The 18,533-nt window shown below is 45.4% G+C and overlaps 1 protein-coding gene across 1 annotated transcript in view; it reads left to right on the top strand.

Moving 5' to 3' along the window:
- The window catches only part of Tubgcp4 (tubulin gamma complex associated protein 4), a 46,032-nt gene that overhangs the window by 25,702 nt on the left and 1,797 nt on the right, over window positions 1-18,533 (top strand). The window contains exons 10-17 of the mRNA XM_010624827.3: window positions 9,731-9,781; window positions 10,119-10,224; window positions 11,781-11,888; window positions 12,273-12,411; window positions 15,264-15,441; window positions 15,942-16,076; window positions 17,323-17,439; window positions 18,055-18,194. Of these exons, the coding sequence (XP_010623129.1) occupies window positions 9,731-9,781; window positions 10,119-10,224; window positions 11,781-11,888; window positions 12,273-12,411; window positions 15,264-15,441; window positions 15,942-16,076; window positions 17,323-17,439; window positions 18,055-18,194 (974 nt within the window). The remainder of the gene's footprint in view (window positions 1-9,730; window positions 9,782-10,118; window positions 10,225-11,780; window positions 11,889-12,272; window positions 12,412-15,263; window positions 15,442-15,941; window positions 16,077-17,322; window positions 17,440-18,054; window positions 18,195-18,533) is intronic.

The following is an 18,533-nucleotide window of genomic DNA, read 5'->3' as shown; positions in this document are numbered from 1 at the left end:
CTTACATTCCACTGATTTTTGGACCTAAATCAAATCTTTGATTTATTTATATCTGACTCTGGGCCTTAATAAAGGAGCACATTGTAAAAGACAAGTTATTGCAATATAAAATCCTAATGCCATTACACAGAGTATCAGTTGTTTTATCCAGGTAATGTCAGGTAATTAACTTGTTAACCATTTAAATAAATCCCATCCTATCTGTTCATTATGAATCTTTGTAGCTAAATCTTTGAGCTTTTCTATGTCTTGTTCTATAGCTGGCCCATTTGTTAAATTGAAGCAACACATATTTTTAACCCTCTCACAACCTTGGTGATGAAATAATAGCAGATAATCAGTTGTCGCCCTATTATCTAAAATTGTTTGTCTCTGTTTTTGGAGTTCTTGATTAATTAGTGCCAGCGCAGTAGAGGTGGTTTTTAACCCTTTAACTATCTTGCAAGCCAGTTTCCTAACTGCCTTTTCAGCATGTATTCCAATTGAGGGTATATCTATCACAGAAATAATCATAGGAATAACTTGAGCATCTGTTAAAAGTCCCACATCATCATCACAGCCTGGTGAAGTATAGGGAGACCAGCGTTTTGTTCTGTTGGTTAGTGAGAGTTCTCCCCTGTCAGGTAAGACGACTGCTAATTTACTAAGACAACAGTGGGCCTCGGTCAAGTTTGCTGGGATGTAATTATAAGTTATTCCCTCACAAGTATAAAACCATCCCAGTGGAAAAGTAATATGGCATTTGCTGTAAGGAATCTTTTGTTCTCTAGAACATTTTATTATATCTGTTTAAGATTTAAACACTGGGAAGTACAACCTTTATATTTGGCACAGAGAGTCTTATTGGACATAGCTATTCGAGGGGTATATAGCTTAATAGCATTCTTTGGTTTGTAACATGTCACTTGTCCCCAATTGTAACTATCCAAATAACTGAGATTTATTTGTGGGAAATTTTTAAACATAGTATATGGTCTAATATTTTCAAGTGGGGTGCATATTGGAACCAAATAACTTCCAAGCACATAATGAAAATTCACATCAGCATTTAAACATATTTCAGACAAATTTAAGGATTCAGCTAATTGCACCCAAATATTTTTAGTATGACCTAAGTCCTCTTCAGACAACGCTATTATTGTCCCAAGGGAAATCACCCAGATCATAATGAAGGTCCAGTTGAGCAGAGTTTTATTTTCAATTCTCTGGGTTTGCTGATGACGCTCCATTTTCCATGTGTCTCTGGGCTGTTGTCCGGTCCGGGCGTGAGGTGGTTGCAATGGATCCACGTCGGGTGTCCTGCAACCTTCACAGCCAGAGGAGTAGACAGGACAACTGGAAAAGGCCCCTTCCACCGTGGTTCCAAAGTCTTGAAGTCAAATCTGTGAATATTAAACCAGTTCTCCCGGCTTATAGGGCAGTGGCTATAGAGGTTTCTCATGAGGAAGGGTCAGAGATCCTTTAACCTGGTCTTGTAGTTGAGACTGTATTTCATGTAAAGCTCTCAGAGACTTAAGCAACCTCAGATGAGAGAATTTTTCCTTTAATTCCATATCTATATGGGGAATCAAGCGGGGAGTATGTCCATAGATAATTTGGAAGGGTGACAGATTCAGAGGAGGCTTGGGAGTATATCGAATATGCAACAGAGCAAAAGCGAGAAGCTCCACCCAACTTAATTCAGTCTCTAGGCTTAATTTAGTTAAAATCTCTTTTAGTGTTCTGTTAGCTCTATCTGTCCTGAACTTTAAGGTCTGTAAGCATAATGTAAATTCCATCTAATTCCAATGCTTAGGCTAATCAGTTTAGACATTTTAGCCATGAAGGCTGGGCCATTGTCAGACCCCAGGGTTAAGGGCAAGCTAAATTGGGGAATTATTTCAGTCAGGAGCTTTTTACTGTTATCTCAGCTGTTTCCTTTTTAGTAGGGTATGCTTTCATCTATCCTGAGAATGTGTCTATGAAAACTAACAGATATTTGTAACCATATATGCCTAGTTTCATTTCGGTGAAGTCCAGTTCCCAGTGTTCTCCGGGAGTCAGTCCCCTATATCGGACCCCTGGGGGCCCAGTTACCCAATTCGCGTTTATCTTGAGGCAGGTGGGGCACCGTCTCACTTTGTCCCCGGCCTTCTGGGCTAATTCTCTGCTGACAAAGTGGGGCCGTAGCAGGGCCATCATCCTCTTTTCTCCTAGGTGGGTGGATTCATGGAGCTCATTTAGTAAAGTGTCGGCCACCGTGGCTGGCAAAACGACCTTCCCTTTATCTGTCATCCACCATCCATGCTTTCCTTTGGTCCAGTGGTTCTTATTCATCTCCGTTATTTCTTCCTCTGTATATTCAGGCCTCTCTGGGAGCACGGGTGTAGGTAGCAGCACCATTTGTTTTCCCACTGATTTTTGGGCAGCTTGTTTTGCTGCCTGGTCAGCTGCATTGTTTCCAGTCGCTTCAGGGCTGGAATTCCTTTGATGTCCACGGCAGTGAATGATGGCAACCTCCCTTGGCAGCCAGATGGCTTGTAGCAGAACCAATATCTCAACTTTTGTTTTTAATTTCTTTCCCATCTGATGTTAAAAGTCCTCTATTCTGGTATATTTCTCCTTATACATGGGCAGTAGCAAAAGCATAACGGCTATCAGTGAAAATATTTCAAGGGGTGCGTTTTCCCCCGCCGTAGCCTCATGCAGGGGTTTGGCAATTTTAGCAAAGCTAGGTATCCAGATTTTGCAGTATCCTATGGCCCCCAGGAACTCATGTACCTGTTTTTTTGAGCTGGATGTGGGGATCTGAAGGATCGCTGACACCTTGGATTCAGCTAACTTTCTTTTTCCTTTTTCAAGAACATAACCCAAGTAAGTTATCTTGGTTTTGCAGAGCTGGGCTTTCTTCCAGGACACTCGACATCCCAGACCTTGTAGGGCCTCTAGGAGTCCCTCGGTGGCTGTGAGACATTTTTTCTCGGTTGTGGTCGCCACTAAGAGGTCGTCTACATACTGGAGAACAGTTGCATAGGGAAAAGCTTTTCTTATTTCTTGTAGATCTCTGCCGAGAGCCTCCCCGAACAGTGTGGGGGAGTTCTTAAAGCCTTGTGGCAATCAAGTCCATGTCAATTGTCCAGTAGTTCCAGTGTCCGGGTCTGTCCATTCAAATGCAAAGAGCGGCTGGCTTACTGGTGCCAGGGGCAGGCTGAAAAATGTATCTTTGAGATCAAGAACTGAATATCATATATGTGCAGGCGGAATGAGGCTCAGCAGTGTGTAGGGGTTCAGTACCATTGGGTGGATGGTCTCCACCTGGCTGTTTATCTCCCGCAAGTCCTGTTCTGGAGAATTTTCTTCTTTTCCGATTAGTTTAAATTCTTATTTTTCCATTTCATTTTTTTCCCCTTCTGTATAAAACCCTTTTCTGTCATCATCATTATATTTGTCCTTGTCATCTTTTTAGTTATTCTATCTTCGGGTGGATGCCTGTTTGTGAACACCTTCATTGTTATATTTATCAATTTTTCCCTATTTTCTCCTTCAAAGCCCTCAATTCTCTGTAATTTTTTTCTGAATATCTGGGGCCGACTGAGTTATAAAAGCCAGATTAATTGCCTGCCTGTTCGCTGGAGCGTCTGGGTCAATTGGCGTGTACGTGCGGTACGCCTCCAGTAAACACTCCAGGAAAGCAGAGGGGGATTCCTCAGGCCCTTGTAGGACCTCGCTTACCTTGCTCAAATTGGTAGGCTTGCGGGCAGCTCCCCTAAGGCTGGCCAGGAGATGCTGACGGTAGTTGCGAAGAGCTTCCCTACCTCTGGTGGAATTTGATTCCCATTTGGGACGGGAGATGGGGAGTTGTGCTTCAACTCGGGCCTGTTGTTGTTGGTCGTCAACAAGCCCCTTAGCTACCCCCAGCACTGACCGAATAGCGTGTCTTCTAATTCTTTCTCGTTTCTCGGATGTGAAACGAGCCTGTAAAAGTTGCTGATAATCATCTCAGGTGGGGTCATGGGTATTAAACACAGACTCAAGGAGGGAGATTAGGGCTTGCGGCTTCTCAGAGAATGGGGGATTCTGGTGCTTCCAGTTATATAAATCACTTGTAGAGAAAGGAATGTATACATAATGACCTTGTTCTATTTCTCTCAATGGGAGCACAGGGACTGGGTCCGGTCTCTCCTGGAGCACCTCCGGGGGCCCATAAGTAGAGCCCCCTTGGGTACGGGAAGGAGAGGTGGTGGAATCCGGGATCTCCCCTTTCGGGGGAGATGGGTAGATGGACTTAACTTCTGCCTCCCCAGGGGATGGTCCTGCATATGGAGGGGGTCTTAACCCGGGGTCAGTAGGCTCTAAGGGGTCTGGTTCCTGGGTGAACACCAGCCTGGGTGCCTGCCGCTTTGCAGACTTTGTCCCATTTGGTATCATTACCAGAATATGAGAACTGGTGCACAGGGAGCAGTGCTGCAACCATGCCAGAGGTTCTTCACAGGCCTGGGCTCAGATATTAATATAAGGGAATTGGTCGGGGTGGCCAGGGTGTTCAATGACCTTTGCCCATATTGTCTGACAAAGTCTTGGTTCGAAAGAACCTTCAGCTGGCCAGCCCACTCCAAAGATGGGCCACTCCAAGTTGCAGAGGGTTTGGAGTTTCCCTCGAGAAAACTTCATTCCATATTCATCTTCCTGCTCAGGGGAAAAAGCCAATTTAAAGTTAGTGAGAAAACAGTCCAATGGGGTATTTTTGGAGCTCGATCCTCCCATCTTGTTCCTAGGAATGAATGTAAAGTTAACACTCAACAGACAGGACACAGACAAGACACACAGGTGCCACACAAAAGAAAAAGAACTTAGATTCTACCCGGAAATCCTCGTCAGGGCCGGGGTCAGGTGAGGCTTCCCGGCTCGTCAGCCACCTCTATCCTGACATCACATGGTTGCAACCGATTCAAAACTTACCTCGGAGGCTTTTCAGGTCTATGTCTGAGAATCTCCTGCTGGATCCTGCAACAGAGAATCTCGGCCGGATTTACAATTCCCACTTGGGGATCTCGCTGGGGCCTCCAAGATGTAAGACTTAAGTCTCACTTTTACTCCTGGAGCGTGAACAGCCAAGAGGCATTCACGATGTTGGGCTCAGAAGCTCAGCGAGGCTCCAGGAGCTTGTCGCACAGCGAGAGTCACCCAGGAAGGAACACACCAGGCAAGTTGGCAAATAGACCTTTATTAGTCTGGCCAGACGGCACTCCCCAAGCCAAGTAGCTCAGAGAGGCGGCTAGCTCAGAAACAGAGGCCATTTTATATAGGGCTAAGGGGGGGGGTTACCCTTAAAACTTCCAGGAAGAGGACAAAGGCAAAGAATCAGTTGATCTGAGCTAGTGGTCATCAAGCATATACTTGACCGTCACGTACTAATGATCAGCAGATCGATTATCCATTATTCCATTTACAACTTAGATTATAATGTTCAGAACATTCAACTACAGGCAAGTAAGGAGTGGCGTGATTTGTGTTGGGTCTCTGTGTTCACTACAGTTTTCATTTAGTTTCCCAGCTACCTCAAAGCAGTTACCTAACAATTCACAATCATTAGTTATCCTATAAGCGATGGGGGGGAGCGACAGTCTCTAGGTCGTTTGCTGGTCAACATGGAGTCGCTCTGGTTCAGTCAGGCTCTTACAAAAGGAGGGGCAATGAAGGCCAATTCAGGGTGTGTCTGTGCTGTCACTGGCAGACAATGTGGGTAGACAGAGTCCAGAGTCAAATTGCTTCATCCCAACAAGCTAGCCAGGGGTAGTGGATAATCCCAACTGGACTGCACCTTTGTTTCAGACTGAAGTTCAGGCTGGTTTCTGGCTATGACACTGGGACTGGATTTTTTTTTTTTTTTTTTTTTTAATCCTGCAATGGCCCATGTACCTCCTGCCAGCTTGAACTTGGCTCCCTGCCAACTTGAATTCTGCTCCCTAAACTCCTGCTGACTTGAACCCCGCATCCTCTCCAAGACACTGCAAGCCACTAGATGCAGTTGGCCCAAAGCTGTTCTGAATTCTGAGCTCAGTTGGCACTTCTCCAAGATGGCTACTGGCTAATCACCCTCTCCTGGGTGATATCTGAACCCAAATAACACCAGCACTACAGTCTGCTGCATCCACTGCTCTGTTTTACTGATGTGTTTTTCTGTGGAGGCCTCTAGGGATACCAGTAATCAGCCTATGTCTGCAGGTTTGACCTGCTGTTCCCATTTGTGAGTCCAAACTCGGAGAGAACACTGCTTGTTGTCTCCTTCCTCTTCATTGAAGTCTCTCTGTTGGCTCGCCCTGTGAGTTTCAATTCTCACTTCAGATCCTTCCTGAGATGTGGGCACCCACTTCTCTCCTTTTCCTCATGCTGCCATATTCCAGTGTCAGGACACCAAATCTCAGAGATGCTCTTTCTCTGCTGCTCACCACTCTGATATCTTCCTGAAAGTCCTCAAAGTTATCTTTATGGTATGGGTTATAGTATGCTTTATGCGCTGGAGTTGATTCATTATCATCACACTCATTAAAATTGATTATGCCATCTTCTGATAATTTCTTAAGCATTTCCAAATCACTCTTAAAGGAAGTCACATAATCTGGAAGTGCTAAAGCTATGAATGAGAAATTTCAGCATTTCAGTAAATACATGAGTTTATTCTTTGTTATTCCTTAAGCTGTCATGTATTTTACATTTTAATGAATTATATTCTTTTTTTATTTTTTGTAATGGGGATTGAACTCAGAACCTTGCACTTTCAAGGCAGGTGGCAGGAATTATATTACTATAAAGTTTCTCTTTTAGAGGATACCATAATCAAAGTGAAAGAGAAAACAGATCAGGTAAAAATCTACATGGTATATCTTGATCCCTCTTTTTCTCCCAATTCCCTTCCTTCCCAGTTCTTTGGAATTTTGCGCAGCTTCCTTTATGGACTAATACAGTATGTTCTTTGGCTTTAATTATTGTGTATGTACCCAGAGAATGTGTATTGTGTTGAGTGTAGAGTCTACATGTTTTGTTTTTTGTTTTTTGTTTTTTGTTTTTTTTGGTACCGGGGATTTAACTCGAACCTTGCGCTTACGAGGCAGGCAGTGGCACCACTGAGCTAAGTCCCCAGCCCCCTACATGTTTTCTGGTTGCTCATTTTGAGGGTATATATTAGGTGCATCTACACACATAATCTATACATTTTTCTTTTTCTGTATATGTAATGTTCTCTGTTATCACTGGTGAGAAGAGAGATAAGGGGCTTAAATGTTATTAAGGTCACACTATTTTGCTTTGTCTAGGATCATTTTACCTGATTTTTTTCCCTTCCATCCTTTATTTTCTACCTGTCTCCTTTTATCCCACTTTTTCTACCCTCCTGTTCTCTAAGCAACCACCTGTCTTCTCCTTTCACTATAAGTTAAATTGCTTTTTTTTTGTTTTGTTTTGTTTTGTTTTGTTACCAGGCATCAAACTCAGGACCTTGGGCTTTTGAGGCAGGCAGGGTCACCACTGAACTAAATCGCCAGCCCCTAGTTTGCATTTTAATGGTCTTTTGTAAAAATCTTTTTTTCAGGGGGTAAGGTTTCACTGTAATTCAGGCTGGTCTTGAACTCACTACAGATCCCAGAGTGCAGGAGGGTCTCAAACTCAGGTGATCCTCCTCCCTCAGCCTCGAGAGTGCTGTGTTTAGAGGCATGCACCACCACGGCCAGCAGAAGTTGTTAATTTTGATGAAGTACAATTTACCTCATTTTTTTATAATGGACAAGTTTTTAATGTGACTAAGAAATCTTTGCCTAACCCAAGCTCACAAAAAATTCTTCCCTGGTTTCTTCCTAAAATTTTAAGATTTTTCAGATCATTTGAGTTCATTTTTCTGTGGTATAAGGTATAAATCAAGTTTTGATGTTTTTGCATGTGGATATCTAATTGTTCATACAACTCAGATTTTTTTCTTTATGTTTATACTGCTATTATCTTTACCACTTAAAGCATATCAAGAAGTATTTTAGGCCGGGGATTTAGCTCAGTGGTTTGGTGGCCTGCCTTGCAAGCGCAAGGACCCGAGTTCCAATCCCCGGTACAAAAAAAAAAAAGAAGAAGAAGTAGTATTTTAAATTCTTGTTTTGTGTCATAGGTCAGATTTTCCAGGAGGCAGATTCTGAGACTAAGAATTAGCTGCAAGAACTAGGGGCAGCAGAACTAAGCCTGGGGAAAAGTTTCACTGTGGCACAGTTGTGGTGGGTGCCCCTGACCAGTTCTGCACAGAGCTCTGATGCTCTGAGGGTCTTTCCGAGACATCCCAGGTGGGCTTGGGGTAAGGTTGCTATGCCTCTGAACTCACCAGTTACTGGACAGGGACTGCTGGCAGAGGGGGAACCATGGAGTTCCTGCATTCTTGATGATAGGCAAGACTCTTCATCTAGGGTGACAGGTACCTCAGTCTTGTCAGGGAGCTCTAGAAGGCCCCTAGTCATGTCAGTATACCAGGGTGGCAGGGCTTGGTGTGCGGTATAAGGAGCTTATATTCCCCTGGGGATGTCAGCTACTTTGTCTAGAAATGTGTACTGTAGGAGCAGCAGAGGCCATTTCCTACTTTGTGACCGTTTCCAGGGTAAAGTGAAAGGGGCCCACTCCAGGGTGGGGAATCTCTGCATCTTGAGTGTCATTGATCCCTTCACTGGGCAAATCCTAAAGCTGTGCACTTAAATTTTGCATTTTTTATCATTAATCTGGCTGAATTCTCTTAATAGTTCTCATGCTCTGAGTGTCCATTGTTTTGGACTTTTTGTGAAAATAGTGATGCTATCTGTTAATCAGACAGTTTGGGCTGAGTGTGTTGGTGCACACCTATAATCCCAGCACTTGGAGGCTGGAGGATCACTGTGAGTTTGAGGCCATCCTAGGCTACATAGTGAGTTCAAGGATAACCTGAACTGCAACAAGAAACTGGACAACTCCCAGACAAAGCTCTAAAACATGTGAGATAGAAGCAGAAGTGGCTCTATTAGCCAGTGGCTTAAAGGGGACTTGTGTCATGGAATAGAAGTTTGCTCTTCTGTACATACCTCCTCTTACATCCAGAAGTTTAATTCCATTGGTGTTTCCCTGGGAATGTAGCAAGCAGGATTTACACATAGCAGAGCAGTGGAGAGGGGGAGAGCAAAGAGTTCTGGAAGGACTGAGTCCACTGTGCTCCTCTGGTGACAGATTAAAGAAGTTGTCATGGTTACTCAGGTGCATTCCACAAAGAACATAGTCACCCTGTTAACTCATAGTTGCCCAATTCTATCCGGAGGAGTGGAGTAATTTCTTCTCAGAACTATATAGAGAGGCAGGCCCTGTCTCAAAACAAAACAAAACATAATTGTGATCATATAATCTTATCAAATGCTTTTTCTGTATCTGTTGAGATAATCAGGGTTTTTCTCCTTCAAGCTTTAATGTAGTAAAATCATACTTTTAAACTAAATTTTTTTTAACTAAATTAAAGCAGAACATAATAGTCAACATTTTAGCCATCTTAAAGTGGTGCACATCATTAGGTTTTAATATATTCATAATGTTGTGCAGCTGTTACCACTAATTTCAGGACATTTATATCTCGTGCTTTTGTTCATTGTCAAGCTGTTTGCTCACTGCTGGGAGTAACTGAATCAGTGTGTGTATAGTCTTCAGCACGTGGCTGGATTTGTGGGAGTTGCATTGAAATAAACTTCTGTGGTTGTTTTCACAGCATCTCTGGAAGCTGATGGTAGAAGAGTCAGATTTACTGGGTCAGCTGAAGGTAATAACTTAGCTGTTCTTTTAATTCCAATAGTGGTGCAGGCAGACACAGACTTCCATTCACTAACTGTTTCTGAGAGCCCTGATTGCCTGTACCCAGACTTCACAGGGTCTTACTCAGCTAAGCAGATGATACCTTGTGCTAAAAACCCCGTTTACTTTCTTCTGTTTAATATAATTATGTTGCCATTGAATAAATGATTATCACCCTCATGTGAGGAGCTGCTCATGTGCCTTTTTGAAATGCCAAAACCCATGTCCTTCAGATTGGTGAGACTGGGGTAGTAAAGACCTCTGGCCCTGCTTTACTGATTTGCAAACTGAAATTATTTCCCTAGATCATTAAAGACTTTTACCTTCTGGGACGAGGAGAACTGTTTCAGGCCTTCATTGACACGGCTCAGCACATGTTAAAAACGCCGCCCACTGCAGTAACTGAGCATGGTAATTACCCTGTGGCCCCCAAATGTCCATCTTGCTGAAGTTCAGGGTGCTTCTTGCCTGCTCCACATGCGAGTGGCCTGGTGAGTCACAGAGCAGTGCTTCCGGAGGAAGAAGACTTGCAGGTCGGCTTCAGGCCATGGCCATTAGTATCAGCACCTTGCCTGGTGGTTGTCTGTGATGAGTTGGTGCGGGCCTCACACCAGGTGTTTTGTCTCGCCAGATGCAGCACTTCTGTCCAATAGGGCCTGTTGGGACTTAGTCTAACAGTATTTATTACATAGACTTCTTTCTGTTATGGACAGTGGAAACCTACCCTGAGCCAGCCTAGTTTAAAAGGGGGGATTTATTTGCTGTCTATCTAAAACAAGAGTGGGGCAGGAATATAACTGGACCTCAAACAACTGAAATGAGGGACTTAGATACTATCAGTTTTCTCTCTCCCTGTGTCTTGCTGTATCTCTTGTACTCTGCAGACTTTCTGGGACCATCAGAACAAGCCTCCCCCCTGGTGTCTCATAAGGGAAAGAATTCCAGGGAAAAGGTTTTGATTGGCCCAGTCCGGTTCACATGCTTATCCTGTATCAGTAAAGAGGTCCGACACTAAGGCCTAGTTCAACAAAGTGTCCACCCCTATAGTTAATGGCTGTTTTCCTTCAGACTCTATGGAGAGAGTTGGGTAAGGATCAGAGCAAAAAAGAAAAGAATAGGGCCAGGGATATAGCTCAGTGGCACCACGCCTGCCTTGCAAGCACAATGTCCTAAGTTTGATCCCCAGTCCCGGAGTGGGGGAAAAAGGTAAAGGAAAAAAATACATGGTGTTTCTTTTCTTCTGACTCAATAAAAGAATGTATGTCCATTGTACTTAACATTTTTTGGTGGCAGATATAAGAAAATCCAATTCAGGAATGTAGCTTCATGGTGGGTGTTTGCTGAGCATGTATGGATTCCCGGGACAGAAAGAGAGAGGGAGAAATGAAAGAGAAGAGGGGGAGAGGTGAAAAGAAGAAAAAGAAAAATTGCAGTTCAAACACGTAAATTGGGTACAAGAAATGAAAGAACCTACTGATGAACCTACTGATTCTTACATCTGGAAAGCCCCGAGGTGTGGTGGCTCTCCTGGGGCTCACCTGATGTCTTTAGTACCTAGTATCTCTTCCTGTCCTTCATCTCTGCCTTTTGTTTTAGACAGCCCATCCCAAGTGGTAGCAAGATACGCTCCAGTGTATTAAGTTCCTGTTAATCTCACAAGAAGAGCGCCACTGTTTTAAAAGTATCTAAGTAGAGCCTCCAGATTGGCCTGGTTTGGGTCACTTTCATATCCTGAACTAGTGTGCACAAGAGCGTGACATTCTGTGTGCACGCCTGGCACACCAGCCAGCCCTAGAACCAGGTCACGGTGCCACACACAGAGCCATCTGCGCTGTTTGGGGCAGAGATGGTTCTGCACAGCACTTCACCAGCAAAAGGGTGAAGAAGCTAATGCTGATCAGGCAGAAGCAGTAGCTGTCCGTTGTGTCCCACAGCCACGGCCGTCAACCTGCGTCCTTTCTTGGCAGATGTGAATGTGGCTTTTCAGCAGTCAGCACACAAGGTATTGCTGGATGACGACAACCTTCTCCCTCTGTTGCACTTGACCATCGAGTTTCATGGGAAGGAGCACAAAGGTTTGCCTTTTTCTGCACCTTTCCGCTCCTCTGGTCATATTGTTTTTCCCACCTCTGCTTCCCACCTCCATAGACACCAGGTAATTATCACTTTAGGCCTTAGCATCCAGTCCAGTCCTCTTCTCATGTACAAGAGAAAAAAGAAAGACTGGAAGCCTAGAAAAGTTAAGTGAGATGGCCAGGCCATGGTGTTCGTGGGATGGCCTGTTTTCTCCAGCCTCCAGCTTTAGTGCTGAAAGACTCTGAAAGCCCCCACAGGAGATCGTCACTTGGAAATCTCCTTGCCCACTGCCTCTGAGTCTCTCTAGTAAGCTCATTTCACAAATGTTGCTCACCTTTGTTGAATCTGATTCTGTCATCCCTTATTCCTCTTCTTTATCCTAGATGGCATTCAGGCAAGAGAAGGGCCTTCTCGGGAAACTTCCCCCCGGGAAGCCCCTGCATCTGGCTGGGCAGCCCTGGGCCTTTCCTACAAAGTACAGTGGCCTCTGCACATTCTTTTCACCCCAGCTGTACTGGAAAAGTGAGTATTCCTAGTGTCTCACACGTAAACATTACCCACCTTCCAAGGGAGGAAAATTGAAGGAACAGAACTGGCTGGAACAAGAGAGTCACCCAATTAGTTTGTGACTATCTGTAAATCAGAGAGTGGGAACTGCTGTCTCTATAGGGGCAGCCAGATCACAATAATACATAGACCTGACAAATTCCCCCCGACTTTTGTACTGGGGATCAAACTCGGGACCTTGCGCTTACACAGTAGGCACAGTGCCACTGAGCTAAATCCTGCCCTCCTTGAGATTCTCGGGCCTGATTTAGCAACTGGGAGATCCACCCCCTTCCCCAAGAGGGAGGTCACCGGGGCAGCCAAGCCACAGGGATGGCTAAGGGAGTTGGACCAACATGGCTTGAGACCAGCCGTGTTCTTTACAAGAGTCTGCCTGTACTGTTGCTGTTCTGGTCTGGACCTCATGTCCCCAAACCACAAGGGAAGCACCGCTCCAGGAAAGGAGGTGGGAGAATCTCCTCCTCAGGAAAGCGGCAGGGAAGCTGTCACGCTCAGTGAGGCTCAAGGAATAGAAGAAAGCAGAAGGCCCATCTCCTCTTCCAGCCCTGTCTGGGAAGACCTGGGCACACGCAGGGAGAGCTAAGATGGGCAGCCCGTAGGGTACACAGATCTCGTCCAGGAGCCCCATGCACCACAGCTTGCAGCTCTGTAGGTCACAGCCCACACCTCCCTGCTCAACACACTCTGAACCCTGGGAGGATCTAGAAATGTTCTTTAGCTTTTATTATGAAAAATTCTAAATATACACAGAAGTACAGACTGTAAAGAGCTCCCTCGTCCACATTCTCCAGCTTCAGTAGCCACCAGCATCACACTGCTTGCTGCACCTGTCCCTTGGCCATAGACACCAGAGCCGTGAGAGTGAGCCCCAAGACAGTCATTTCACCTGGCTGCTGCAGAGTGCACAGAGGCAGTTCCATCACAGCTGCAAAGCCCCAACACACCAGGAAAACTTAATAGTAATCCCATTTATCTAAAAACGTCTTTAAATTAGCTTTGTTCTTATCAGTATCCAAAGCCCCCCCCTTTTTGGGGGGTGATATAGGGACTGGCTCCAAGTCCTTTGCCCCCCCCCCCTTTATTTTGAGGCAGGGTCTCACTTGTCCAGGGTAGGGTCAAACTTGTGATCCTCCTGCCTCAGCCTCCCAGCACACAGGGTCTACTATTTCAATGTTTGTTAAAAAAGACTTAAAACCAAGTAAAATTGAATTGTCTTCTTGCAGGTCTGCCTTTGAGCAGATCATGCCTCCTATTCAAAGAACCAGCTGCTCTTCCATGTCTTCTCAGTACAGAGTTCAACATTATGCAGTGAGCCCTGAGTTCATGGAAGGCAGAGCTGTGCTGTCACTGAGAGAAGCTGATTTTCTTCTTTGGGCCTTTGGGACAGAGAATCAGGCTCCTCATAATCCTTGGTTCATGATACACTCTTATTATTGGTTCGTGGAAGGCCCTCCTGCTATCCCATCATCCTGTATCACTCTTAGTTTCTTTCTCTCCTTGTTGAGACAAAATACCTGACACCCAAAGTTAAACGAGGAAAGGTTTAGTTAGCTCAGTTTGAAGAGGTTTCAGTCCATAGTTGGCTGACTCTAAGGCAGGGTTCCATGGCAGAGCAGGCAGGAGGCAGCAAGCAGTAACCCTCCCTTTCCCTCTTATCCTATCCAAGCTGCAAGCCTTTGGGTAGTGCCATACCTCCAGGGCACAGCTTCCCATTACCCAAACGCAGAGCTATGATAATCCAGTGGACTAAAGCAGTTCTGCACACCTTCAATCCACGTTCATGCACTAGATCCAGCCACCTCTGAAAAGCCCCACCTGTGAGCACATAAGCCTTTGGGTGACATCTAGACACAGCCATGACAGTCACAACTAATTTTCATGTTTATGTGTTCCTCCCAGTCCTGTCCTCCTGCCTCCCCACCCAAGGTGGCTAAGATTATAAATACCTTGTTTTCTTTCCTTTCTCTATAGTTTTATAAAATCTTTGTATATTACCCCAAAGGGGTTTTTGTTTTTGTTTTGTTTTTTTTTGCTTTTAGCTCATTTAAGACTTATTTAAATGTGATCTTTTCGGCAAGGGATTTAGCTCAGCGGTTCGGTGGCCTGCCTTGCAAGCGCAAGGACCTGAGTTCAATCCCCAGTACCAAAAAACAAAACAAAAAAATGTGATCTTTTCGGCAAGGGATTTAGCTCAGCGGTTCGATGGCCTGCCTTGCAAGCGCAAGGACCTGAGTTCAATCCTCAGTACCAAAAAACAAAACAAAAAAATGTGATCTTTTCGGCAAGGGATTTAGCTCAGCGGTTCGATGGCCTGCCTTGCAAGCGCAAGGACCTGAGTTCAATCCTCAGTACCAAAAAACAAAACAAAAAAATGTGATCTTTTCGGCAAGGGATTTAGCTCAGCGGTTCGATGGCCTGCCTTGCAAGCGCAAGGACCTGAGTTCAATCCTCAGTACCAAAAAACAAAACAAAAAAATGTGATCTTTTCGGCAAGGGATTTAGCTCAGCGGTTCGGTGGCCTGCCTTGCAAGCGCAAGGACCTGAGTTCAATCCCCAGTACCAAAAAACAAAACAAAAAAATGTGATCTTTTCCACTTTACCCCTTTCATTCAGAATTGCATTGCTAAGAGTCACTCTTACGTTGCATTTTGACTGCTGTGTGACCCTTAACCACACGAGCTACAACACCTGTATCGGAGTCTCCAGCCATTCTTCTTCCCTGCCTGTTTGAGGGAGGCAGGTGGCACAGAGTCCTAGTTTGTTGTGGGGCTGGAGTTTGTCTCAAGAGCCCTGATACCCCGTCCTAGGTACAACGTTGTTTTCAAGTATCTGCTGAGTGTGCGCCGGGTCCAGGCTGAACTGCAGCACTGCTGGGCCCTGCAGATGCAGCGCAAGCACCTCAAGTCTAACCAGACCGATGCAGTCAAGTGGCGCCTTCGAAATCACATGGCTTTCCTGGTGGATAACCTCCAGTACTATCTCCAGGTGCGTGCTGGGGAGGAGCAGAGACAAGGGATGAAGTCTAGAAGGTGGTAGGTGGTAGATAAGAGGGTCTGCAGCTCTGTATTTAGTTACGTGCTCACATTTGCGAAAACTTAGGTTACACCCGTCCCTCCGGACAGGGGAATAGGAGTTAGGGTCCTTTCAGCAGCGCAGTGTTTGACTTGTCCCAGGGTGTTCGCTAGAGCTTGTGGAATCCTATGAGACTAGCTGAAGTCAGCAAACAGAGGGATGGAGCATGAGTGGGGATTAGGCTGGGGCAGGAGAGAAGGGTCCCCAAGACACCGGAAGTGGAAAAAACAAAAGACAATGGAAGTGGTAAGGAATTACAGAGATAATGTCCTGCGTGGCTGTGGTCTTTGGTGAGCTTGAAAGTGCTTTGGGGAAGACAAGCGGCAGCAAGGAATTTCTGTTCTGTCCTGTCAGATCTGATGTAGGTGACTAGAATATAAGGTGGTGAAATTATTTGTGTCACTGTCTATCAGGTAGATGTGCTAGAATCTCAGTTCTCACAGCTGCTTCATCAGATCAATTCTACCCGTGACTTTGAAAGCATCCGAATGGCTCACGACCACTTCCTAAGCAACTTGCTGGCCCAGTCCTTTATCCTGCTGAAACCCGTAAGTATGGCTGGTCAGCACTTGCTGTTTGCTTAGGCACTGGAGTTGACAGGCTAGGAAACGTGATAAGACCTTGTTCAGTTCCATTTTCAAACATTTTTAACAAATTACAAAGCAAAACTAAAAGGAAATGTTAAAAGGAAACTGAAATGTTTCTGAATTTCTGAACTTGTATATTGTAGAGGGAACAGCAGTAGGTAGAAGAATTATGCATTTAACTGTACAAAAGACAGATATTTCTGACATTACAGAAAAACTAATGCAAAGCAGCTGTCTCTGGGATCTGTTGGACGAGATCCACCAGCCGTTTCAAAGTTGTTGCACGGACCACTAGAGTAACAGCTGTCTCTGTATCTGTGTGCGTCAGTACACGTGCCTGTCTCGCTCTTGGCAGTTGTTCTCAACTTTCACCACACGACGGGATCCTCTGGGACCCAGAGCGCTCAAATTAGAATCCCCGCAGTGGGATGCACACATCCTACTCCTTACTGCTCAGGCCGGCTGCCAGCCCAGGACTAAAAGGAGGAAGACTGAAATGATCTTGTCCTTATCTCTGGCTGGCTGTGAGTGCTCCCTGTGCCGCAGCATAGGTGTTACACCTTGTTTATGTCCTGGCATCCGGCTGTTCCTTTTGCTACGTCAGTGAGGGAGATACACAGATGCCACTCCTAAGGGTTCCGAGGACTACAAACCACAGCCGCTGTGCTGGGTAGACCTGTCCTTGCACAGCTTGAGTGCATCATGGGGAAAAGCAGCATCAAAACAGGTCATCTTCATTGAATATTTATTTATTGAGTGCAAGGCACTGGGGATACAGAGGTATAAGTCATGGCTGTGCCCTTAAGGAGCTCACAATCTAGTTGGAGAGACAAAACACATATTTATACAGAAGTCAGTGGATGCCAAGTTTACGGCACGGATCACAGCACAGAGACCTGGGGCTCACTACCACTACAGCGTGGGAAGGGCACTCACAGCAAAGAGAAGAGTGCTGTGGACATGAGAACAACACTTAGCTCCGAGCAGGAACACACACCGTGGTGCAGGTGCTTGTGACTGGTCTAACGCGACTAGAGGAAAGGAGACTGAGAATGCATTCACATGTGTTGCGTCTGAGGGGCCAGCAGGCCTTCCGGGTAGCAGTGTGAGGTCAAGTGTAGGAGGTCAGCTGATAGACTTCCTGCTTCTTTCATTTCACAGATGTATCTTCCTTCTTTTTCTAATGTCCGCCCTCTTTCCTGGGCAGGTGTTTCATTGCCTGAATGAAATCCTAGATCTCTGTCACAGTTTCTGTTCCCTGGTCAGTCAGAACCTGGGCCCACTGGATGAGCGTGGAGCTGCCCAGCTGAGCATTCTCGTGAAGGTGAGCAAGGCTGACACAGGAAGGGCACGGTCTGTCCACAGGGCAGAGGCGGTGTTGCCCTTGTAGGGTTCCTGATCTTTTCTCCAAGTCAGTAAAGCAATGAACACAAACAACATGTTACAGAGACTAAAATGTCAGTATGAGTTGACTGTGAGGTACATGATTCATGTGCCACCTCCCTGTTAAAACATAATTTCACCCTCAGTAGGTAGTCTGTTCAGCCTGAAATGCACCTTGGCATTGTGCGCCCTTTCCCCATCCTATCTCCTTGCTTCCTTCCTTCCTTGAACTAAACCCCTTTCACTGAGATTGTAGTATCATCTCCCTGTAATAGGAACAAGCCTGCCCCAACCCCAGTACATGACAGAATAGATTCATCTGAAACCAGCTGCTAAATTCCTCCTAATGAGAAAGTCGTTTCATAGAAAGCCATGCATTCTAAAGAGCTGGTATAGTACTAAGGAAGTCATTACAGGAGCTGATAGAAAGGGCTTGTGGGAAGGCCAGGTGGCTTTGGGGGATTCTAACAAGGCTGTTCCTGGGGGCCTCTCTGCACTGACTCCCCAGGGAACAGGGAAGTTAAGGGGATGACAGCCTGAGTCCTTCTCTCTGCAGGGCTTTAGCCGCCAGTCTTCACTCCTGTTCAAGATTCTCTCCAGTGTTCGGAATCATCAGATCAACTCCGATCTGGCCCAGCTACTGTTACGGCTAGATTATAATAAATACTATACCCAGGCTGGTGGAACTTTGGGCAGGTAGGAGCAACACTTGGAAACTCAACAGACTGTGCGTGGCTTTTTAATGAGCTGTGGAATTCCAGAGCAGGAAGGTGACTTTAGTCATACAAATTCCCTCATTTCATAAACAAGGCTCAAAGATATAGGAGTGTGTGTCTAACCATCTTTAGTAACGTTAATGGTTATCTTGAAGTAAAAACATCATCAAAGTAAAATACTAAAACTGTGGACAGTGAGAAGGGCTTCAGGTCATGTGCAAGGTTACATACTGTGCTGGGCAACAGTGTGGCTTTTAGTCCCAGCTCTGACACAAAACAGCTGGTGCAGCCACAGGCCCTGGGCTTTGCTGGCCCCCAG

The sequence above is a fragment of the Fukomys damarensis genome, unplaced genomic scaffold (assembly GCF_012274545.1).
Source record: "Fukomys damarensis isolate Sample0158 unplaced genomic scaffold, DMR_v1.0_HiC HiC_scaffold_17, whole genome shotgun sequence".
NCBI classification, from domain to species: domain Eukaryota; kingdom Metazoa; phylum Chordata; class Mammalia; order Rodentia; family Bathyergidae; genus Fukomys; species Fukomys damarensis.
The sequence above is the reverse complement of the archived record's forward strand: the minus strand, read 5'-3'. Positions and strand labels throughout refer to the sequence as shown.